General features: G+C 37.3%; 1 protein-coding gene across 1 annotated transcript in view; it reads left to right on the top strand.

Moving 5' to 3' along the window:
* The window catches only part of LOC144452602 (carnitine O-palmitoyltransferase 1, liver isoform-like), a 42,539-nt gene that overhangs the window by 3,888 nt on the left and 12,783 nt on the right, over positions 1–25,868 (top strand). The window contains exons 2-15 of the mRNA XM_078143722.1: positions 7,953–8,214; positions 10,028–10,164; positions 10,996–11,167; positions 11,836–11,937; positions 12,255–12,470; positions 12,906–13,013; positions 13,839–14,044; positions 15,231–15,311; positions 16,227–16,350; positions 16,645–16,778; positions 18,215–18,365; positions 19,020–19,184; positions 21,290–21,424; positions 21,996–22,148. Coding sequence (XP_077999848.1) covers positions 8,074–8,214; positions 10,028–10,164; positions 10,996–11,167; positions 11,836–11,937; positions 12,255–12,470; positions 12,906–13,013; positions 13,839–14,044; positions 15,231–15,311; positions 16,227–16,350; positions 16,645–16,778; positions 18,215–18,365; positions 19,020–19,184; positions 21,290–21,424; positions 21,996–22,148 — 2,025 coding nt within the window. The 5' untranslated portion in view covers positions 7,953–8,073. The remainder of the gene's footprint in view (positions 1–7,952; positions 8,215–10,027; positions 10,165–10,995; positions 11,168–11,835; positions 11,938–12,254; positions 12,471–12,905; positions 13,014–13,838; positions 14,045–15,230; positions 15,312–16,226; positions 16,351–16,644; positions 16,779–18,214; positions 18,366–19,019; positions 19,185–21,289; positions 21,425–21,995; positions 22,149–25,868) is intronic.

Raw genomic sequence — 25,868 nt, 5'->3', positions numbered from 1 at the left:
CATAACACCAAAGTAAAGCATTTTCTGTATGTACCACAATCATTTATAGCATCCATATCAAGTGTAAAAGTATACTGTTTCATTTACTATTACAACCCATAACACCAAAGTAAAGTGTTTTCTGTATGTACCACAATTGTTTATAGCATCCATATCAAGTGTAAAAGTGTATCGTTTCATTTGCTAATTGACCACATTAGAAAGGCCCACATGCTAAAATAAACCAATTGAAACAATATACTTTTACACTTGATATGAATGCTATAAATGAGTGTAGCACATAGAGAAAGTGCTTTACTTCTTATAGATATCAAATTGTGTTATGTCTATATCTGTTCCTGAGGAAGTTCACACAAGAGCCAAGCAGAGTACTATTGATATTATTATCTAACCAAGAGCACGTGGTTGATTTGTTTGGGTACAAAGTCCATTCATTTACACTCAGCCCATTCATGATAGGAAATATTATGGCCATACAATTATACTTTTCTGTTTCCACACTGTAGATCCCAGTTTTTGGAACAAAAATGAAAAAAAAAAAAATTCAACCGATGTGAAATGTTCAACCAACTTTTAATTCTTCTTTGCAATGCAATGGATTTTTTTGGCTTACTCTGATAGCAGAAGTGTTAATCTATAACTTAGTTTGTGTCTTCAAATGCTGTCATTTTATGATTTTATTGTTAAACATAAACTGTGTTTAAATTTGTTATTGTATGGTTACTTAATTTCTACATGATGGCAATAACTTAGGCCTAAAAGTGTGTCTTGAGAGTCAATTTATTTGAAAGCCCTACTTTGAATTAGGATTAATTGCTTGGTGTAAAAACTATTCCATGCAGGAAGTAGCTTCTGGAGCAGTGCATTATGGGTCCAATATGGTGACTTGCAAAGATACAATCCTTAGCGCTATCTAAGTGAGAGTCTGGGTAACTGAGACTACTGTATAATGACAAACAAAGTTAAAGGCCCATTTTAGGCTAAAGGAGTATTATTAAGATCGTAGCTGTGAAAAGTGTTTGTTTGCCAGAGCTGTAGGTTTTCCACAACAAACGAAAAGAATGTTCCCATGTAATCCTTATTAGAATATTAATAAATTCATGACCCAGGACTGAAACATGGGCCTTTAAAGGTAAAGATCATTTCAGAAATTTGATTGATGTACCTGCTATGATTTATATATAGGGCATACAATTGTTTTATTCAATATAGCTGAATACATAGCCAGACGAGTAAAGTTCAAGTAGTATATATTGTACAAGGGAAAGATTGTCACTGTCCACTTTGACACACTACACTACATGTACACTGTAGACTTAGGTCAAAGGTTAATCTCAGGTCCCTGAGTACTCACGAAGCCATCAACTAGTTTATTGATACACTGCAAAATACTTGCTCAGTACAGTGGCTTGGATTGATGGTATCTGACTTGAAAAATATACTGTCAGTTAAGCCAGTATGCCAGTCATCGTCACAAACCACGGCCTGTTTTACAGCACCATTCTTAACGTGCCGCCCCAGTCAGATTGCCAAGTATCTAGGCTGTACTGTCAAGACAGATAGCCAGTCTCATGGCTATACTGTCATTGTCAAGCCAGTACATGTATGTCAAGTCAGATAGCCAAGTCTGTGGGCTATACTGTCAAGCCAGTATGTCAGATAGCCAAGTCTCTGGGCTATACTGTCAAGCCAGTATGTCAAGTCAGATAGCCAAGTCTCTGGGCTATACTGTCAGGCCAGTATGTCAAGTCAGATAGCCAAGTCTCTGGGCTATATTGTCAAGTCAGTATGTCAAGTCAGATAGCCAAGTCTCTGGGCTATACTGTCAAGCCAGTATGTCAAGTCAGATAGCCAAGTCTCTAGGCTATACTGTCAGGCCAGTATGTCAAGTCAGATAGCCAAGTCTCTGGGCTATATTGTCAAGTCAGTATGTCAAGTCAGATAGCCAAGTCTCTGGGCTATACTGTCAAGCCAGTATGTCAAGTCAGATAGCCAAGTCTCTCGGCTATACTGTCAAGCCAGTATGTCAAGTCAGATAGCCAAGTCACCAGACTATACTGTCAAGCTAGTATGTCAAGTCAGATAGCCAAGTCTCTGGGCTATGCTGTCAAGCCAGTATGTCAAGTCAGATAGCCAAGTCTCTGGGCTATACTGTCAAGCCAGTATGTCAAGTCAGATAGCCAAGTCTCTGGGCTATGCTGTCAAGCCAGTATGTCAAGTCAGATAGCCAAGTCTCTGGGCTATGCTGTCAAGCCAGTATGTCAAGTCAGATAGCCAAGTCTGTGGGCTATACTGTCAAGCCAGTATGTCAAGTCAGATAGCCAAGTCTCTGGGCTATACTGTCAAGCCAGTATGTCAAGTCAGATAGCCAAGTCTCTGGGCTATACTGTCAAGCCAGTATGTCAAGTCAGATAGCCAAGTCTCTGGGCTATACTGTCAAGCCAGTATGTCAAGTCAGATAGCCAAGTCTGTGGGCTATACTGTCAAGCCAGTATGTCAAGTCAGATAGCCAAGTCTGTGGGCTATACTGTCAAGCCAGTATGTCAAGTCAAATTGCTTTAGTATCTAGGCTCAAAACACATTGTCCACGTCTCAAGGTACCTTAAAGTATACTGCATGTATGTATGTACCAGATGTACATGTACATTTGTACATGGTGAGTGTCAAAATATTGACAGATGATGTAAATTCTGTTTTCATAAGATATAATTTACTTTACTTTATTACGGACTCAAACTTTTCAGTCCAGAGAACATATCACAAGACCACTTACATACATAATTGTACATGTACATGTACCACATAACATCAAAATACTAACAGCAAGTTACAATGTAGGTACCAGTGGTTTGTATTGTAATACAATACAGTACAAATACAATACAATACAATGCAATGCAATACAATACAATACAATACAATACAATACAATACAATACAATACAATACAATATGATACTTTATAAATCTTGAATATGAATGTCCCAATCTTTTGTGTGACAGTATAGAGAATAAAACTAAGTGAACATGTTAAAACAGGGTCACAATATACATTAAAATATAATAACAGTTTAAAAATCAAGAGACAGTCACAAATTAAAACAAAGGCAGATACATTAAAACAATGAAACAATAAGTTACTAATCATTCAGTAAGGAAATTGCTTTCAAAACAAAATGTACATAAAATGTGTATGTTTGATGATCGGCATGTTCTGCTTTGTTTTGTCCTGTTCTTGCATCTATATATACTAGTAGTAGTACATGCATGGAGGTATAAGGATATGTAAGAACTCGACTGTATTGTACTACATGGGTCATGTATGTGTTTTTTGATCGGCTGACCTAAAGTCTATGAATTAATTAGTATGGAATATTTTACAGGCTAAATTTGGAAACTTTTTTTGTGAACTCTTCCACAGTTACACATTATTGCCCTTATTTCTGGGGTGTTGTGACCTGGCATAAATAGACAAAAAGTCAGAATTATGCAGGGTGGGGGGATGAATAGAATTTTTCATTACTCTAGTAACTTTATATGTGGTTGTTTTTAGTAATCCATCACACATTGACAGGCTGGGGTAATAGGCCTTTAAAAAATTTGCCATGGTGGCGCTCTACTTCCAGTCTGTGTGTACCTTGGGGGTATACATGGAATAGGTTACTCAGTTAATCATAAGAGCACTGCTGCTTTCTTCGATGTGTGAACAATATGAGAAACATCCCTGATTTACACTTCTATAGAATACCAAGGGACAATGCTAGCTCTTACGAAATGGTACTATGAGGTAATGATACCCCCAATTGGGGTGAGGGCGCTGTATTGTTAACTTCCTGTTTGCAGTCTGGAATGGCCTATTGGTTATTTTGTTCAATGTACTACAAACTCAAAAGAATTTTCAATATAGTGCATAATTGCATTGCACTAAAATATATTAAAGCATAAATAAAAGTTATTTTTTCCTCGTGGCTGTGGATGAATTTTAAATTGCATCTTAGGACTTCTAGAGTAATGACTTTGACTATACTATGAGTGGAGGTAGCACTAACATCTCACCAGCTTGTATGAGTACTAAAGTGGAAGATACATTGTAATGCCTGCACCAGCCTTATGTTAACACCAGACTAACTCAGTGCTAACACAAGGCTTGTAAAAACACTCCACCATAATGTGCTAGCAACTGGAAGGGTTACAGCTGTGCCTGCTGCACCAGACTTATATGTATGCTAAGCATCAGGCTAACATAGCCCTGAGCTCTCTGTGTCCTACATCGGAGTAGATAATATAAAGGTCGTTGACAGTCAACCTATTTAGTTTCTTTTATCTGTTGGACTTTGGAATTGTTTTCTCTTTAATATATGACATTTAACGATATGATGTAAATGTGTTCTTTTTATAACTTTAGAAGGTCATTTGATATAGACATTCTTTCATTGTGTGTGTACGCCCTATCAAATTTGGCAATAATGATACATGTATATGTTTTACTGGTAGTTGTCTGTCAGATTGTTTCTGTGTATCTGTGTCTTTATGCATTGAATGATCTGATAACTGGTATGTTATTGAAGGAAAGAGAAGGTACTTAGTAGTACTGGATGTATATGCTTTGAAGGCTTCAACAGATCTAACTTTAACAACATGTAGCTGTCTTCAAGATTGTTCCAATCTATTATGCTTATGGGAAGAATAATTATTTGAAGATGTCTGTCTGATTTTGAAGATGTCTGTCTGATTTTGAAGATGTCTGTCTGATTTTGAAGATGTGTGTCTTATGTTGAAAATGTGTGTCTTATTTTGAAGATGTCTGATGTTTCTATAGACAGTTATTGTCTGCTACATTGAACATTTATACACATGTACTATACTAGCTGAGCTTAATAACTTGCTTTTCATGTACTGAACTTAGTTTGTTTGTTTATTTGAGTACAGTAACACAACCCTGGGGAGTTGTTAATGGTACAAAACATGAAAATAATAACAAAAGTAATAAACTATCTAAAAGAAGTACATAACATAATAAAACTAATGAATGGACTACAAAAGCTATTCAATGTAAAGAAAGAGAAAAATAATGTCTGGTAATTAGACAGATTTATGGAGATGATATCTTACAGTGGTTTAGAAGTCTGATAGGACTTAACAACACAACATATCTTACAGTGGTTTAGAAGTCTGATAGGGCTGAACAACACAACATATCTTACAGTGGTTTAGAAGTCTGATAGAGCTGAATAACACAACATATCTTACAGTGGTTTAGAAGTCTTATAGGCTGATCAACACAACATATCTTACAGTGGTTTAGAAGTCTGATAGGGCTGAACAACACAACATATCTTACAGTGGTTTAGAAGTCTGATAGGACTGAACAACACAACATATCTTACAGTGGTTTAGAAGTCTTATAGAGCTGAACAACACAACATATCTTACAGTCTGATAGGGCTGAACAACACAACATATCTTACAGTCTGATAGGGCTGAACAACATGATATATCTTACAGTCTGATAGGGCTGAACAACACGACATATCTTACACTGGTTTAGAAGTCTGATAGGTCTGAACAACACAACATATGTTACAGTGGTTTAGAAGTCTGATAGGACTGAACAACACAACATATCTTACAGTGGTTTAGAAGTCTGATAGGACTGAACAACACAACATATCTTACAGTGGTTTAGAAGTCTGATAGGACTGAACAACACAACATATCTTACAGTGGTTTAGAAGTCTGATAGGACTGAACAACACAACATATCTTACAGTGGTTTAGAAGTCTGATAGGACTGAACAACACGACATATCTTACAGTGGTTTAGAAGTCTGATAGGTCTGAACAGCACAACGTATTTTACAGTGGTTTAGAAGTCTGATAGGGCTGAACAACACAACATATCTTACAGTGGTTTAGAAGTCTGATAGGACTGAACAACACGACATATCTTACAGTGGTTTAGAAGTCTGATAGGTCTGAACAGCACAACGTATTTTACAGTGGTTTAGAAGTCTGATAGGGCTGAACAACACAACATATCTTACAGTGGTTTAGAAGTCTGATAGAGCTGAACAACACAACATATCTTACAGTGGTTTAGAAGTCTGATAGGGCTGAACAACACAACATATCTAACAAGTTACAGTGGTTTAGAAGTCTGATAGGGCTGAACAACATGACATATCTTACAGTGGTTTAGAAGTCTGATAGGGCTGAACAACATGACGTATCTTACAGTGGTTTAGAAGTCTGATAGGGCTGAACAACACAACATATCTTACAGTGGTTTAGAAGTCTGATAGGGCTGAACAACACAACATATCTTAAAGTCTAGGTTGATTTTGACTATGTCATATCTCAACTGTATGAGACAATGGAGATGAAATCAACCAAGCAAAGGTCATAGGTTTTACAACATTCAGTGATTGTCACCAATACTTATAACCCAGAGATGTAGCTGATCTGGCTTGATGTAAATGTTGCTCACCAGAACATACTGTCAAGCCAGTCTGTCAAGTCAAATACACTCACCAGAACATACATACTACTGTCAAACCAGTATGTCAAGTCAAATACACTCACCACAACATACATACTACTGTCAAGCCAGTATGTCAAGTCAAATACACTCACCACAACATACATACTACTGTCAAGCCAGTATGTCAAGTCAAATACACTCACCACAACATACATACTACTGTCAAGCCAGTATGTCAAGTCAAATACACTCACCACAACATACATACTACTGTCAAGCCAGTATGTCAAGTCAAATACACTCACCACAACATACAGACTACTGTCAAGCCAGTCTGTCAAGTCAAATACACTCACCACAACATACAGACTACTGTCAAGCCAGTCTGTCAAGTCAAATACACTCACCAGAACATACATACTACTGTCAAGCCAGTATGTCAAGTCAAATACACTCACCACAACATACATACTACTGTCAAGCCAGTATGTCAAGTCAAATACACTCACCAGAACATACATACTACTGTCAAGCCAGTATGTCAAGTCAAATACACTCACCAGACAACATACATACTACTGTCAAGCCAGTATGTCAAGTCAAATACACTCACCAGACAACATACATACTACTGTCAAGCCAGTATGTCAAGTCAAATACACTCACCAGACAACATACATACTACTGTCAAGCCAGTATGTCAAGTCAAATACACTCACCAGACAACATACATACTACTGTCAAGCCAGTATGTCAAGTCAAATACACTCACCAGAACATACATAATATTGTCAAGCCAGTATGTCAAGTCAAATACACTCACCACAACATACATACTACTGTCAAGCCAGTATGTCAAGTCAAATACACTCACCAGAACATACATACTACTGTCAAGCCAGTATGTCAAGTCATATACACTCACTACTTGTAAAGAGTTGTTCCAGCAATGTTTTGTATACATTTGTGTTACTTCTGGTGTATGCTAGTTGAATAAATTTAATACTTGCTGCAGGCTTATTGGTCAGTATAAAGTTCCATTTGTCTGACTCAAAATGTGGACATGAATCGAGTTTGATATTATATAAGTGCGTTCACAATTTATGCTCGAGTTAACAATGAAATGTAAAGTGAGATTTGTCCTCACTTGAATCTGTATTTAATACATAACACGCATAGGTGAGCTTGTAACACCTCATGTAACCTCTTGCCCTTAAAATGACCTGTTTCAATTCCTAATTTGTGAACCAAATGTGAAAAGTAGAGATGGTATATGTACATTTGTATTTTACAATGTACAGGGAGACACAATTTTTATGAATTTCCGGATGGTAAGAACATGCATACATCATGTACATGGACATTGTATGAATGGGTTTTGCTGGTTGCATGTAGAAATTTTAATTGTACATTCATGTAATATTTAACAATACCTTCATTAATTTATCTCTACCTGTGTTTTAATTTACAGTCTTTGTCAAATCAGAACTGTTTAAGCAGATAGGAGTAGAGTGTGTACCAATAAGAAGCAACTTTGTCAATTTCACGGGTAGTAACAGTCACACTCACAGCGTAACAGTCACTGTGTCACCATGGCAGAAGCCCACGCTGCCGTTGCCTTCCAGTTTACTGTAACACATGAGGGCATTGATGTCAACGTCAACCATGAAGCACTTAAAGCTGTGTTTGACAGTAGTAAGCGATCTTGGAAGAGACGATGGGCTCGATTTAGAGTAAGTAAATTAATTTTTGCTATGAATTTAGAACATGCATGTACAATCATAATGTACAATGATAATTTAAAATATGTACAGTATAAATACTATGACAGAACATGATGTTGAATGCCAATGTGGTGTTCCCATTTATTCATGGTAGATGTATTTGTGCTAATGTATGTGATGTTCTCATTGGCTGTACATTCACTATTTTCATGAGTGTATATGTGCTAATGAATGTGGTGTTCTCATTGGCTGTACGTTCACTATTTTCATGAGTGTATTTGTGCTAATGTATGTGGTGTTTTCATTGGCTGTATGTTCACTATTTTCATGAGTGTATTTGTGCTAATGTATGTGGTGTTCTCATTGGCTGTACGTTCACTATTTTCATGAGTGTATTTGTGCTAATGTATGTGGTGTTCTCATTGGCTGTACGTTCACTATTTTCATGAGTGTATATGTGCTAATGTATGTGGTGTTCTCATTGGCTGTACGTTCACTATTTTCTGAATGTATATGTGCTAATGTATGTGGTGTTTTCATTGGCTGTACGTTCACTATTTTCATGAGTGTATATGTGCTAATGTATGTGGTGTTCTCATTGGCTGTATGTTCACTATTTTCTGAATGTATATGTGCTAATGTATGTGGTGTTCTCATTGGCTGTACGTTCACTATTTTCTGAGTGTATTTGTGCTAATGTATGTGGTGTTCTCATTGGCTGTATGTTCATTATTTCATGAGTGTATATGTGCTAATGTATGTGGTGTTCTCATTGGCTGTACGCTCACTATTTTCATGAGTGTATTTGTGCTAATGTATGTGGTGTTCTCATTGGCTGTATGTTCACTGTTTTCATGAGTGTATTTGTGCTAATGTATGTGGTGTTCTCATTGGCTGTACGTTCACTATTTTCATGAATGTATTTGTGCTAATGTATGTGGTGTTCTCATTGGCTGTACGTTCACTATTTTCATGAGTGTATATGTGCTAATGTATGTGGTGTTCTCATTGGCTGTACGTTCACTATTTTCATGAGTGTATTTGTGCTAATGTACATGTATGTGGTGTTCTCACTGGCTGTACGTTCACTATTTTCCGAGTGTATTTGTGCTAATGTATGTGGTGTTCTCATTGGCTGTACGTTCATTATTTCATGAGTGTATATGTGCTAATGTATGTGGTGTTCTCATTGGCTGTACGTTCACTATTTTCCGAGTGTATTTGTGCTAATGTATGTGGTGTTCTCATTGGCTGTACGTTCATTATTTCATGAGTGTATATGTGCTAATGTATGTGGTGTTGTTCTCATTGGCTGTACGTTCACTATTTCATGAGTGTATTTGTGCTAATGTATGTGGTGTTCTCATTGGCTGTACGTTCACTATTTTCATGAGTGTATATGTGCTAATGTATGTGGTGTTTTCATTGGCTGTACGTTCATTATTTCATGAGTGTATATGTGCTAATGTATGTGGTGTTCTCATTGGCTGTACGTTCACTATTTTCTGAGTGTATTTGTACTACAGTATGCAGTGTTCTCATTGGCTGTACGTTCACTCATTTGCATCAAGGACAACTTTTGGTTCATGATTTCACACTGAGCTGTATGTAGATGGGGTCAGAGATGATGCGATACCACTGGCATCAAAAAAAGATGATTAGAGGAATTCAAACGTTGAAATTCATGTACAGAACATGTTGACATGTACATTGTATGTGTACCTAGTACCTCCCTAGGAAAAACTTTGACAATCAGCCACAATTTAGTTTGCGATAATAAAACTTTCGGTCTTTAATTTCTTCTCCCTCTCTTTGTTTGAAGAATCACATTGTCACAACCACGTACCCAGCAAGTCCAGCCAGTTGGCTAGCTGTAGTAACCGCGGTAACCGCATGCATACTTGCAAAAATGGACCCTTCCTTTGGAGTTATTGGCAGAATTCAAAGCCACCTCCCAGAGTAAGTACATGTACCAGTACATACAACAATTAGGGAGATTCAAACTTGATTTACTATGATTTACTATGATTGCCATGGAGGATTCCATGGCAAGACAGGGAAGGAAGCCTCAAAGGCTTGGATAATCCCTCTTGATGCCAACTCAAAGTCAACTGTAGTTTTACATGTAATCCAAGTTTAATTAAATATGAACAGTTTAAGTTTTTACGCTATATAGAACAAACACTATGTATGCCCAAACATGTGTATGCTCGGCTTGTGCCCCTTTAATATTATTATTATTATTATTATTTATTATTATTTAGGATTATTTCAGACAAGAAAATATCCATATACAGAATTAAAAGAAAGTAGGGGGAAAAAAAAAAAAAAAATTATTAATGACAAATACTAAAATAGACATAAATTTAGCTACCAGCTGTGCCTCACGGTGTGTACAGATTAAATTCACAGTTATAGTAGCTATTACCACTAGTATGGTTATATAAGCAAATTTAACCAGTATGGTGATTGATAAAATAACTTCACGTGTCTAGCTTATGTTATTGTATATGTATTGTACATATCCCACTCCCTCCCCTCTCCTCCCCTCCCCTCGCCTCCCCTCCTCTCAACTGTAGAATACCATCAGACTGTAGTCTACACAGTGGCAGCCATATTGATTTCCCAAATTTGTATTTGGATCAGTAAACTTAAAGTATATATTATTTTGTATTATTTTATTATTATTATTATAACTTAATAACTGCCTATAAATTATATTGACATTCAAAATAGGATTGGATGTGTTGATTTCTTCTGATTATTTATATTGTATTTGTTACATTACAGTGGATATTTTGATTCCCCAGCTGACACATATGTGGCAGCAGTAATCTTTTCTACCATAGCTTGGTTATCTGTTATTTTAATACTACGATTCACAATGAAAAATTTACTGTACTATCATGGATGGATTTATGAACCTAGAGGAAAGATGTCATTGAAGTCCAAAGTCTGGATGGTATGTATTACTGCTATAGAGTAGTAGAGTATAGAGTTTCAATATGTGGTGGTCAGTGTGTGCCCTCTAAACCCATTTCAGACACCACTGGCATACACAATTTCTAGTGACCCACCAAAATTTGGTGTTCCCGTATCACTTACTACATGTACATGTATATAGTGACTCACAAGTAGTAGTGAAAGCCAATTTGATGCACCACTGACACACACAATTTCTACTGACGCACACCCAGTTTACAATACCGATTCATTAGTATTTATTATCACATTTCCCACGATGCAACATTCAACATGGCGGGTTTGCAAGTTCCCTATTGTTTTACATGCATACATGCTATCAGCGTTTGTGTTTTGTTTTATGTCAAATCTTGTGCAGGACATAAAAAATCAACTCTGTAGCCATTCTGATTTGGTAGCATCTACAATTATGAGTGAAATGCTGTGGACAGGCAGATCTTGAAAAGGCAAATAACAGCTGAAATAATATGCAAATTTTATGCATTGGAAATATTTGCATGTTGATTTTGATGAACAGATGTGATGATAGAGAAAATTATATGTATAATCTATTAAAGGGGGACATGTAAACAACATGTAAACAACAATATGTAAACCACAATATAAACAATATTAATGTTGATGTTTACAACTTTTTTTCTATGATAGGGTGTAGTAAAGCTGTTTTGTTCCAAGAAAGCTATGCTGTACAGTTATCAGAGTGCATTACCAAATCTACCATTACCAAGCTTAAACGATACAATGCAAAGGGTAAGTGTAATGTCTACATACCTGGGGGGGTGGGGGGGGGGGGAGGGTATTCACATTACCAAATCTACCAGTAGCAAAGTCAGTAGACACAATGCAAAGGGTAATTGTAATGTCTACATATTCACATTACCAAATCTACCATTATCAATGTTAGAAGACACAATGCCAGTTTCTCCTTTTGCCTGTGAAGATCTGTGTAGTTATGAAAAGGACTTTTTTCTATCATATACAAATGTACATCATGTACATGTATTCAAATTAAAAATTTGATGTACTGTCGTTTCTGTTGATTATAAATCTGTTATAATTATCTTCAGTATCTTAGATCTGTGAGGGGTTTCCTTGACGACGAACAATACCAACGCATGGAAAGATTAGTGTCAGAATTTCAGAATGGTGTCGGTAGAAAACTTCAACGTTATCTCTTCCTGAAGTGGCTCTTCTCCTCCAACTATGTCAGTGATTGGTGGGAAGAATATGTCTACCTGCGAGGGCGCTCTCCTATCATGGTGAACAGTAACTTTTATGGCCTGGTAAGTGTGTACCTCGACAGTTTCAACTGGTTTTCATTTATTTTGCTGGTAAACAAATATATGATAATAAGTCAAAGCATAAATAATCCATCATGCTCAATAATTCGTGGGAAAATTTGACTTGGGAAATAGTTGAAGTCTGTAAAATGGCAAAATTTTAGGAGCTCGTAATCTCTTTAAACACTTTCTTCAACATTGTTTGGACAAGGGTTAGAGAGAGAGTAGGGCTCTTAACTTTATTTATTTCTCAGAATGTCTTGCCCCAGTATACAGTAGGCCTTTTCTAAGTCAGATTTGCCAATGTTTATAACTATATCAGAGAGGTTGTATGATGCAGGTTTAGTGAAAATGTCTTCCTGTGTCCCTAAGTATATAGAAATGCAGCTATGGTCAAATTAGTGAACCCCTTTAACCTGTTATGTGGTATCTTCCTAGGATGCTATTTTCACCAGACCAACCAAGATTCAAGCTGCCAGGGCAGGTAATGTTGTACACATTATGCTGCAGTTTAGACAGGGCATTGAACACCAACAATTAACACCAGTAAGTACATGTATTATTACTAAGTTATAGAAATGAAAGTGAAGTTTAGTCGTTCGTGTGTGTGTGTGTGTGTGTGTGTGTGTGCGCGCATGTATGTGTGTGTTTGTGTGTGCGTGTACGTGTAGGGGAGAAATACTAAATAGAGACGGACAGATGGAGAGGTATGTGTGTGTTGGTGTATGTAGGGGAGAGATAGAGACAGATGGAGAGGTATGTGTGTATGCGCACGCACATGTGTGTGTATGTATGTATGTATGTATGTATGTATGTATGTGTGTGTGTGTGTGTGTGTGTGTGTGTGTGTGTGTGTGTGTGTGTGTGTGCAATAAAAATGACCCATTACTTACAAAGTCACAGTAAATGATAAGTTACTTACTACTAGTGGGGATCAGCAAATTGGCCATATTACAACCAGTCTCATAAGTAAATTCAATGTCTTATACGATGCATTATGCAAGTTAAACAAAAAATATGGAATATATATACACTGGTCGTACTTTGTCACAACATTGTGTGTCTACGTCATTGGTTCTGCTGTGTTCGAAATATGGACGGGTTAAAACTTTCAAAATTGCAGAGCCAAATTACTTTCCCCGATTTTTCTTTGATATTGCTGGCGCTGGTATAATTATGTTATTCTGCAATATTTTTCTTCATTCAGCCGGAATATACTCATGACCTAAGGGTTGTCACTACTCATTTAGTGACTCATAGTGACAAGGGACCCTTTAATAGATGACGTCACTCACATTATCCTTGGCTTAATGAAGAAAACTATTGTGGAATAACATCTCAATATTTACTTTTTCTGTAATTTATCAACAGCGTACATTCAATGGAATTGTACCCATGTGTTCATGGCAGTATGAACGGATGTTTAACACTACTCGTATACCAGGACTTGACTCAGACAAACTTGTCCATGTTAAATCTAGTAACCACATCGTTGTTTATCATCAAGGCCGTTTCTTTAAACTATACATACAGCATCATGACAGTAATAAATTGTTGAAGCCATGTGAACTGGAGAAGTGAGTACATGTAATATGGTATTATTAAACTTAAGGTTGTCTGTGGTCGAGTGGTTAAACCACTTGCCTCTTACCATTGTTTAGGGTTGTCTGTGGTCGAGTGGTTAAACCACTTGCCTCTTACCACTGTTTAAGGTTGTCTGTGGTCGAGTGGTTAAACCACTTGCCTCTTACCACTGTTTAGGGTTGTCTGTGGCTGAGTGGTTAAACCACTTGCCTCTTACCACTGTTTAGGGTTGTGTATGGTTGAGTGGTTAAACCACGTACCTCTTACCACTGTTTAGGGTTGTCTGTGGCTGAGTGGTTAAACTACTTGCCTCTTACCACTGTTTAGGGTTGTCTGTGGTCGAGGGGTTAAACCACTTGCCTCTTACCACTGTTTAGGGTTGTCTGTGGCTGAGTGGTTAAACTACTTGCCTCTTACCACTGTTTAGGGTTGTCTGTGGTCGAGTGGTTAAACCACTTGCCTCTTACCACTGTTTAGGGTTGTCTGTGGTCGAGGGGTTAAACCACTTGCCTCTTACCATGCACTGTTTAGGGTTGTCTGTGGTCGAGTGGTTAAACCACTTGCCTCTTACCACTGCAGTCGGGTTTCGAACCCCATTCAGGGTTTGATTAAAATTCACCATGCTGTAAGTAAGAAGAGTGTCGTTCAGTTTGACTCTACTGAACAACAAGGTTTTCCCCGGGTACTCCGGTTTCCTCCTGCATTAACACTGAATCCATGAGGGCTGACCTTCACTGGACTTATTGTTTATATGCTTAAAGAACTATCCAGTATAAATAAAAGATAATTTATTTTTACTTTAATTATTATTAGTATCAGTTTGTGATATGAAGTATGTATAAATTGTGTAGTGAAGAATAAATCGTATAACACTTCTACATTACTCAAGCCAAGTTATAGTCTTTGAACAGAAAATATGAATTACTTACCCTGGTCGGTCTACATCATGCACAACAAACTGTGTCTTTGTCACTGGTTTGCAGTGTTAGAAATATGAGTCAAAACATTCTAAATCACCACTTGTTTTTTCTTATTTTTCATGAACTATTCTTGATGAAGTATAATTATATTATTTCCCAATATTTTACTTCATTCAGCTGGAAAATAGGTTAGAGTTTTCTTAAACAAAGTAGAAGCAAAGATTAAAAATTCATGTTTCTTTGCTTTCCTATGTTGTAGACAATTCCAGAAGATTATTGATGATGAGTCAGAACCATTATTTGGTGAAGAGAAACTTGCTGCCCTCACTGGCGGTGAAAGGTACGACTATTTTCACTTCTTTGGTGAACAAATACAGCAAAGAACTTTGATGTTTTTGGATTTATTTATATAACAATTCATAAAAGCACAAATGAGAAGTGGATGGTCTCAAGAAAGGTGAACTCAGAGGGGTTCCAAATATTCTGACTAGCTGTGTGCCCTCTAATGATTGCCAACTTCGTTGTTGTGAGTCAAAAGAAGAAAACCTGTCTAGCATTTCTTGTGATTCATCACATAGTAAGAGATAGGGGGAACACCAAATTTTGGTGTGTCACTAGAAGTTGTGTGCATAAGTGGCACGTCAAATTGGCTTAGAGGGTACACTGGTCACCACATAGTAAGAGATAGGGGAACACCAAATTTTGGTGTGTCACTAGAAATTGTGTGTGTCAGTGGTACATCAAATTGGCTTAAAGGGTACACTGGTCACCACATAGTAAGAGATAGGGGAACACCAAATTTTGGTGCATCACTAGAAATTGTGTTCATAAGTGGCGCATCAAATTGGCTTAGAGGGTACACTGGTCACCACATAGTAAGAGATAGGGGAACACCAAATTTTGGTGTGTCACTAGAAATTGTGTTCATAAGTGGCGCATCAAATTGGCTTAGAGGGTACACTGGTCACCACATAGTAAGAGATAGGGGAACACCAAATTTTGGTGTGTCACTAGAAATTGTGTGCATAAGTGGCGCATCAAATTGGCTTAGCGGGTACACTGGTCACCACATAGTAAGAGAGAGGGGAACACCAAATTTTGGTGTGTCATTAGAAATTGTGTGTGTCAGTGGCGTGTCAAATTGTCTTAAAGGGCAAACTGCTGACTAGCTTTCACCCTGTTGTACTTCAGATTTGGTGTAAACAAAATATCATTTTTATGCAGTGTTGATGTTTACTTTCTTTTGATTTATTAGAATACCATGGGCCCAGGCACGTCAGTTGTACTTCAGATCTGGTGTCAACAAAACATCATTGGATGCTATCGAAAAGGCAGCTTTATTCTTAACTCTGGATGATAGTGAACCAACATATGATCCTGTGAGTAGAATTACCCTCCTCCTTCCTCCCCCCCCCCTCCCCCTCTCTGAGATTTTCATGACAAAATATGAATTATTGCATATACTAATATGGCTTGTTTCCCTGACATGCTGTACAAAATGTCATGTGACATCAGTGAAACACCATCATCTATACTGTACAACCAGTGACAATCAAGCATTGACGAACAGAACTCATTTGTTTACTAACAGGTTCTGTTCATTAATGCTTTGATGTCTACAGTTGTAAAAAGTTCTACGATAAGAGTCTTACAATTGTACTTTGTATTAATAGGATGATAGCAGTAAATTAGATAACTATGCTAAGTCTCTACTGGCTGGCTGTGGCTACAATAGATGGTTTGATAAATCTATTACACTGGTTGTCTTCAAGAACGGCAAGATGGGATTTAATGCTGAACATGCATGGTAAGACATCAAACTGAGTGAGTGAGTGAGTGAGTGAGTTAGTGAGTGAGTGAGTGAGTGAGGGTGGGTTATGGGTGGGTGAGTGAGTGAGTGAATGAGAGTGAGTGAGTGATTGAGTGAGTGAGTGAGGGAGGGAGGGGGGAGGGAAGGAGTGAGTGAGTGAATGAATGAGTGAGTGAGGGAGGGAGCAAGGGTGGGTGGGTGGGTTATGGGTGGGTGAGTGAGTGAGTGAATGAGAGTGAGTGAGTGAGGGAGCGAGGGTGGGTTATGGGTGGGTGAGTGAGTGAGTGAATGAGAGTGAGTGAGTGAGGGAGGGTGGGTGGATTACATGTATGGGTAGGAGAATGAGTGAATGAATGAAGGAGTGAGTGATTGAGTTAGTGGATGGGTGGGTTGATGGGTGGATGGGTGAGTTGTTGAGTGAGTGAGGGAGTCAGTCAGTCAGTCAGTCAGTCAGTCAGTGATGGTGGGTTATGGGTGGGAGAGCGAGTGAATGGGTGAGTGAGGGTGGGTGGGTGGGTGGGTTATGGATAGGAGAGTGAACGAGTGAGTGAGTGAGTGATTGAGTAGTTCGTAATAAATGTTTGGTGGTCAGTCAGTACAGAATAACTTAGTGGGCTGTGAATTAGGGAGTGAATGAGTTTATGTGACATAAATTGTGTGTGTGACTTGATTTATAGAGTGAGAAAGCAGGCTGACAGGCAGCTACATGTAAGGCCAAATAAAAAAAAGTTGTTTGGTTCCGGTTACCCAACCCCACCTAGTTTTTCACGCCGATCCTAAACTTTTTTTTTATGTATTCCAGAAAAATGATAATAAAATCGTGAAAATCGTGAAGTCTCGCAAGAAATAGTGGGTGTGGAAACTGACATCAACTTAAAAAGACAATATAAAACTATTCTTCCAATCTGTAATGGCTGTCTGTACATCTGATTAGAAGAAATGTTAAAACAACACAGAGACTATTTGGAAAACAATGGAAAACCTGAACTAGACACTCACACATGAAAAAAATATATGATAAAATAAAATAAAAAATCTACACAATTTTTTTATGCCAAATTAATAAATAATAATGATAAATAAATTTATTGCCAGAAATTGAAGGCTTACATAATACTCTAATCTTATCTACAAATGTACAAATACATCAAAATTAACAAGTCAAAAGTGCCATAAGAATAGAACAATGTAGAGAATTATAAACAAATTTCTGGCTAGGGCCACAAAAATAGTTCTTAGGAACTAGTTGAGCTCGTGGCACCAAAGAAGAACTCATTGTGATTATGTGGTGTGTTGTGTCAGACTGACACCTTGGAAATTAATACAAGTTCATTTGATAAAAAGAGAAAGAAGTTAAAACAGAAACAATATATATCATTTGATAGTTTGATCAAACCATCTACATATCATGTATTTGAATGTGATACTTTCAGGGCAGATGCACCTATTTCTGCTCACTTGTGGGAAACTTCTATGGCTGATGATTTGTTCACATACGGATATCGTGAAGATGGGCACTGTAAAGGCGACAGTGACAAGAAATTGACACCTCCAAGAAGATTGCAATGGGATATCTCAGAACAGGTATACTTGAATACGTACTGCTAGTTAGCTTAGAGCATGTATGATAGAATATGTACAGACACTGACACTGCCAACTGACACCTCCAAGAAGATTGCAATGGGATATCTCAGAACAGGTATACTTGAATATGTACTACTAGTTAGCTTAGAGAATGTATGATAGAATATGTACAGACACTGACACTGCCAAGAACCACAGTCCCTTTTATAGCACTGTCTAAGATCAATGTGTGTCACGAAAGAAAAATATGATTTGGTTTGCAAGAATGAAATACTGTAGATATCTCTGAACAGGTAAAATTGAACATTGCACTTCAACTTTGTTTCTTGTAATCTAGTCTACATGACTAGTTAACATTGACGGTAAGCGGTGTTTTTTTAAGGGCAGTTAGTAGGTAAAACTTACCTGAGTTCCCCAGTCATTTTACCAGGGGTGCCACCAAAATTACATTACATCTGTATGAGAACTATACCAGTTTTACCAGAGTTACCCCTTTTTGTTACTGGGGTTGCCATACCTAAGCAAAAACACTGGTGAGGATATTTGACAACATCAATCATCAGTGAAAAACATGATAAGATTTGTAGCAATTATTTTTTTCTTTGACAATAGCGCCATCTAGTGGTGAGTTGTAACTTTTCATTTGTTTACAGTGTCAGGACGTGATCAATAGCAGCTTCACTACAGCAACCAAACTTAGAGACGATGTTGATCTTCATCTTGTGGTACATAATGACTATGGTAAAGGCTTTTCAAAGAAATGTAAGCTCAGTCCAGATGCATTTATCCAGATGGCAATGCAGTTGGCATACTTCAGGGTAAGTCAATGCAAAGTAGTCTAGTTCCTGACGGACCGTATTCCGTACTACATTATCTTCATACTATTCAGTCTAGTCAGTCCCGTTACTCAAGGCGTTAATTTCTTAAATCGGAAGTAATTGTAGAGGATGTCAACTCATGAAATGAATCTCTAGAACCTAAAGTTTACGGAAATAATTTATTTTGTGGAATGGTATTCCCCTTTAAGTAGTTTGATCAGTATTATTGTTCAGTGTGTTTAGCACTGAGCTAGTCTGTTACTATCAAGGTGCTAGCCCAGTTTCAAGTCATTCTTGATCTGTAGTACTGTTCAGTGTGTTTAGCACTGAGCTAGTCTGTTACTATCAAGGTGCTAGCCCAGTTTCAAGTCATTCTTGATCTGTAGTACTGTTCAGTGTGTTTAGCACTGAGCTAGTCTGTTACTATCAAGGTGCTAGCCCAGTTTAAAGTCATTCTTGATGTGTAGTACTGTTCAGTGTGTTTTGCACTGAGCTAGTCTGTTACTATCAAGGTGCTAGCCCAGTTTAAAGTCATTGTTGATGTGTAGTACTGTTCAGTGTGTTTTGCACTGAGCTAGTCTGTTACTATCAAGGTGCTAGCCCAGTTTCAAGTCATTCTTGATCTGTAGTACTGTTCAGTGTGTTTAGCACTGAGCTAGTCTGTTACTATCAAGGTGCTAGCCCAGTTTCAAGTCATTCTTGATCTGTAGTACTGTTCAGTGTGTTTAGCACTGAGCTAGTCTGTTACTATCAAGGTGCTAGCCCAGTTTAAATCCATTCTTGATCTGTAGTACTGTTCAGTGTGTTTAGCACTGAGCTAGTCTGTTACTATCAAGGTGCTAGCCCAGTTTAAATCCATTCTTGATCTGTAGTACTGTTCAGTGTGTTTAGCACTGAGCTAGTCTGTTACTATCAAGGTGCTAGCCCAGTTTCAAGTCATTCTTGATCTGTACTGTTCAGTGTCTTTAGCATTGAACTAGTCTGTTACTATCAAGGTGCTAGCCCAGTTTCAAGTCATTCTTGATCTGTAGTACTGTTCAGTGTGTTTAGCACTGAGCTAGTCTGTTACTATCAAGGTGCTAGCCCAGTTTCAAGTCATTCTTGATCTGTAGTACTTTTCAGTGTGTTTAGCACTGAGCTAATCTGTTACTATCAAGGTGCTAGCCCAGTTTAAATCCATTCTTGATCTATAGTACTGTTCAGTGTGTTTAGCACTGAGCTGGTCTGTTACTATCAAGGTGCTAGCCCAGTTTCAAGTCATTCTTGATCTGTAGTACTGTTCAGTGTGTTTAGCACTGAGCTGGTCTGTTACTATCAAGGTGCTAGCCCAGTTTCAAGTCATTCTTGATCTGTAGTACTGTTCAGTGTGTTTAGCACTGAGCTAGTCTGTTACTATCAAGGTGCTAGCCCAGTTTCAAGTCATTCTTGATCTGTAGTACTGTTCAGTGTGTTTAGCACTGAGCTAGTCTGTTACTATCAAGGTGCTAGCCCAGTTTCAAGTCATTCTTGATCTGTAGTACTGTTCAGTGTGTTTAGCACTGAGCTAGTCTGTTACTATCAAGGTGCTAGCCCAGTTTAAATCCATTCTTGATGTGTACTGTTCAGTGTGTTTAGCACTTAGCTAGTCTGTTACTATCAAGGTGCTAGCCCAGTTTAAATCCATTCTTGATGTGTACTGTTCAGTGTGTTTAGCACTGAGCTAGTCTGTTACTATCAAGGTGCTAGCCCAGTTTAAATCCATTCTTGATGTGTACTGTTCAGTGTGTTTAGCACTTAGCTAGTCTGTTACTATCAAGGTGCTAGCCCAGTTTAAATCCATTCTTGATGTGTACTGTTCAGTGTGTTTAGCACTGAGCTAGTCTGTTACTATCAAGGTGCTAGCCCAGTTTCAAGTCATTCTTGATCTGTAGTACTGTTCAGTGTGTTTTGCACTGAGCTAGTCTGTTACTATGAAGGTGCTAGCCCAGTTTCAATCCATTCTTGATCTGTAGTACTGTTCAGTGTGTTTAGCACTGATCTAGTCTGTTACTATCAAGATGCTAGCCCAGTTTAAAGCCATTCTTCATCAACATGTTTATGGCCATATCTATGTTACATTGTTGCAGGATGCAGGCAAGTTTAGTCTGACCTATGAAGCGTCCATGACCCGTGCATTCCGTGAAGGTCGTACAGAGACTGTCAGACCATGCACTGTGGAATCATGTGAATTTGTCAGATCCATGGACAATCCAGATGTGACCGTAAGTTATTTCTTTCTTTCCTCCACTTAAGAAACTGTAATTTGATTGTAAGTTTTGTCTTTCCTCCACCTAAGGTAGTACCATGTTTTTTTTAAGTATTCTCAACAAACCTGTCACTCAGTCTACTATTTATGACAGTTACTGTTCATTTTTTCTTTTTATTGAGTACTTTACAGCAAGTGTGTATGTGGGGCAGGTGTCATTTCCTTGTTCATGATTGGCTGTGTAGTTGTCTTCACTGAAGTAGGGAGGGTTATTTTTATGTCCCCCCCCCCCCCCCCCCCCCCTAGATCTGCAGACTGCATTGATTGGACAAACACACACACAAAATACTAATGACCTTATCTTCAAGAAGAATTGAAATGTTGGAATGTATTGTTTTGGGACAATACGAAAATTATGAGGCCTAGGGGGCCTATATTGCCATACAGTACATGGTATTGTAAAGGATTAAGTATCCCTAGTTTGGTATAGAAATGATAAAAGGCTTTTTGTACGCAAAGCAATAATATAAACTCTATCCTTTTATCTTTACAAAAACGTGGATGTATTTTTTTATTTTTTTTTCAAGAATAAAGAAAGGATAGCGTTGCTAAGGAAGGCCTGTGATATACATGTCAGTGGTTACCGTGATGCAATGACTGGTAAAGGAATTGACAGACATCTCTTCTGTCTCTACGTAGTGTCAAAATACCTTGAAGTGGAGAATCCATTCTTGCAAGAGGTAATTATATATGGCGCCCTCTAGTGGTCATTTTGTCAATTTGTGTTTAAGCCAAGTTCTAGGTGTACTGTTATCGTTACCACGAGCACATACCTATTATGACCCTTTATACTTCCTCAATCACTGGGAAGCACACGATCCATGAAGCTTGACAATTAAATTCTCTCTCCAGCGACCTCTTGGTTGCTATGTCAACAGTCAACATTGTACAGCTGGGTTAATATGGTAGTCATGGTACAAATGTCACCCAAGGACTTTAGTTATTTGGGAACAGTAGAAATGACAGAGGTGAGGCTTGAACCATACAACAGTATTGCAGCCAGCCTTTTGAAAGAGTTGGACATAGTGTCCCAAGACTTTCATTTTTCTGGGTCATCGTAATTTTTTGGGGGACATAATTAAAAAAAGATGCCAGTGGCATTGTAGCACAACTGTACAGTTTTTAAAAATATTTACCCATATGCTGATCCATGCTAGATATTTGCTGAATGATTATGCAGTTTTATTTGCTTACCATCCTTAACAAAACCACTGTATTGAAAAGTACAGTGTGTAGTTGGGTTGAAATGTAGGTATGAAAAACAGTTTGTAGTTGGGTTAAAATGTAGCTATGAAAAACAGTTTGTAGTTGGGTTAAAATGTAGCTATGAAAAACAGTGTGTACTTGGGTTAAAAATATGTAGCTATGAAAAACATTGTGTACTTGGGTTAAAATTTAGCTATGAAAAAGTGTGTAGTTGGGTTAAAATGTAGCTATGAAAAACAGTGTGTACTTGGGTTAAAATGTAGCTATGAAAAACAGTGTGTAGTTAGGTTAAAATTTAGCTATGAAAAACTGTGTAGTTGGGTTTAAATTTAGCTATGAAAAACTGTGATAGATAACATTAATGCAAAAACCTGGGATGGCAAATATGGCCCTTAAAGACTTGTTGTTCTGCGGAGAACAAATGGGTTCTTATAAAGGCAAGGGCTTCAATCTAAGGTTCTCCTATTGGATTTTTTTTTTCTCTCTCTCTCTCTCACATTAGTATTTAGTTTTAATTTACCAGTGGAGTTGTGCCAATTACATAGGTTTAATCTTTTGTTCTTGAATAACTGTTTCTATAGCTCTGCCAGGCAACAGTTTTTCACACACTTTTAATCTAAAACTGACCTTTGCCTTTACATCTAATTTCCTTGTAAAGTCAATGCCCTTTAATAGAAGAAGTGATAATGTATTCACAGACGAGTCACAGCACTTGTGAATTACACCTATATAAGTGGCACTGTTAAGTTACAAGGTTTTAGAAAACATGTTTTACAAGTTTTTTTCTGAAGGTGTTGCACGTCTGTTTGATGATAGTTTATATAAAGGCACAGACACATGAAAGCACATCTTACTATACAATGTATGAAAAATATACTTACGAATAAATCATTGATGAAAGTAAAGTTCTTCTCGTGGGTTAAAAGGAAAAAAAAAGAAGAGTTTGTTTTCTTGCACTAGCTGCACTAACTGTAACTGTAACTGAAATATTTTTTTCATCAAGTAATGAATAATGTATTCACTAAAAAATGATCAAGTACTTAATTATAAAAAAACATTGAATCTCTTAATTAGTGGTCAATATTATCCATAGGTAGTGTAGTGGTAAGTTTGAATCTTGAGTGAAAGCTGGGTTTTGAATCTGTTACCACGTCATAATTGTACTAGTTGTAACTGTAGTATTATTTTCTGATCAGACAACCAACAATATATTCACTAAAAATTGTTACATTACTGATAATTAGACATTGTACATGTTAACCAATGGTCGATATTATCGAAAAGTACAGTTAGTGAAGTAATATGTTGAAGTCGTGATTGCCGATGAGGGTGGCAGGTTTTTATCCGCAGACTAAAAAAATCAATTTGATCTATTGCACTATATCATGTATACAGATACAACTTAGTACAAGAAAATAATATTACATCCACAGGTGATTCAATACTATATGTTTTTAGTGTGTATGATAATTAGATGTTATTCCCCAATGTTTTTCTTCATTCAGCCAAGGAAAATACGAGTGACCTAAGGGGTCTTTGTCAGTACTCGTCTAGCAACTCATAGTGACAACCCCTTAGGTCACAAGTATTTTCCAGTTGAATGAAGTAAAATATTGGAGAATAACATAATTCTACCAACACCAGTAATATCAAAGAAAAATCGGAGAAAGTAATGGTAATTTTGAACGTTTTGACTCATATTTCAAACACAGCAGAATCAGTGATGTAGAGGTACATTGTCGTGACGTAGAACGACCAGAGTATATATTCCATATTTTTTATTCTAAATGGCTCGTGCATGGATATTATTTTATCCAACAAAAAGTTATTTTCAAATAAATATTCCAATTACAGCTAGTGTAGCTTTCCATGTTTTTTTCATAAATTTTCAAATAAGATGTCACTAAGAAATGTCACCTGATAGAGAAAATGGTTTATGTATATTAACATGAAATTGGACACCTTTAGGGTGTTTCTTTAAAAAAAAACATCTCCAGACATCTTATTTCCTGTTGCTATCTTTCCCCAAACTTAATTTACAAAGTCCATATACGTAGCTAGAGGCATGATAGATCTATTTTGTGATTGCGCTGCAATTGCCATGTACATGGGGGATACACTACGTGTGTTGATAGTGATGAGAATTCTTATTTTAAGATCTAAACAGATAATCATGGGTTGTATCTAATATATACCACCTGATTTAATTTATACCAGTCTCAAAGATAAGTATTCAATCAATCAATCAATTGGTATATAAAGTGTCAGTCCCTTCAAGGTCTATCATTGTTAGCACAACTGAACTGATAAGGTTCAGTACAATGTAGTGCTATAGGCATGGCAAAGTGTCTGTCTGTCTGTCTGTCTGTTTGTTTGTTTGTGTGTATGTGAGTGTGTGTATGTGTATGTATGTGAGTGAGTGTGTGTGTGTGTGTGTGTGTGTGTGTGTGTGTGTGTGTGTGTGTGTGTGTGTGTGTGTGTGTGTGTGTGTGTGTGTAAACAACTTAAAGTCAAAAACCACTGGACCAATTGCCATGATATTTTGGTGGGTATGTTACTTTGGGTGTCTAGTTGGGAAATTGTTCAAATCAAAATGATCTTACCACTGATGTGTGATTTAGATAAAAAATTGTGATTGTTGCTGTTTATTACAATCATACTAGTTATTCTACTGACAGGGCACAGCATAGAAGAAAACACATCTATTATATGACACTAATTTCTAAATGAGTTCATGCAATAAACATTTGGTAAATAATCAAAGTGTCTTGGGAGTTAGCTTCATGTGAATTAGGTGTGATATAACCAAGATCATAGTTGTGTGCAAAGTGCAGTCTCCCATTGTGATTGAACCATGCACTCTCAATAGGGCACAGCTATTTTAAAATGTTTTGCCACTGGTGATATGCCTACTATTGGTAGGTTGCAGCCACTTTCATTTTGTGATTGTAATTGATTGCATTCGCTATAGTGTGTTCAGCAGAATGTGGCATGTGATCTAGCAAAAGTACTTTTACCTCAGTCAACCCAGCTGTGAAATTAGGGACCTGGTAGGATAGAGGTTATAATGTGAATGCTTTAATCCTATGTGGTTATAAAGGCTGCAATGGATTGTATGTTCCCCAGGGAGTTGAGGAAGTATAAAGGGCCATTGTGCTGCCAGTGATCCATGGCAGGGGTAATAATTGTGAGCA

This window comes from Glandiceps talaboti, chromosome 23 (genome assembly GCF_964340395.1).
Source record: "Glandiceps talaboti chromosome 23, keGlaTala1.1, whole genome shotgun sequence".
Classification (NCBI taxonomy): domain Eukaryota; kingdom Metazoa; phylum Hemichordata; class Enteropneusta; family Spengelidae; genus Glandiceps; species Glandiceps talaboti.
The sequence above is the reverse complement of the archived record's forward strand: the minus strand, read 5'-3'. Positions and strand labels throughout refer to the sequence as shown.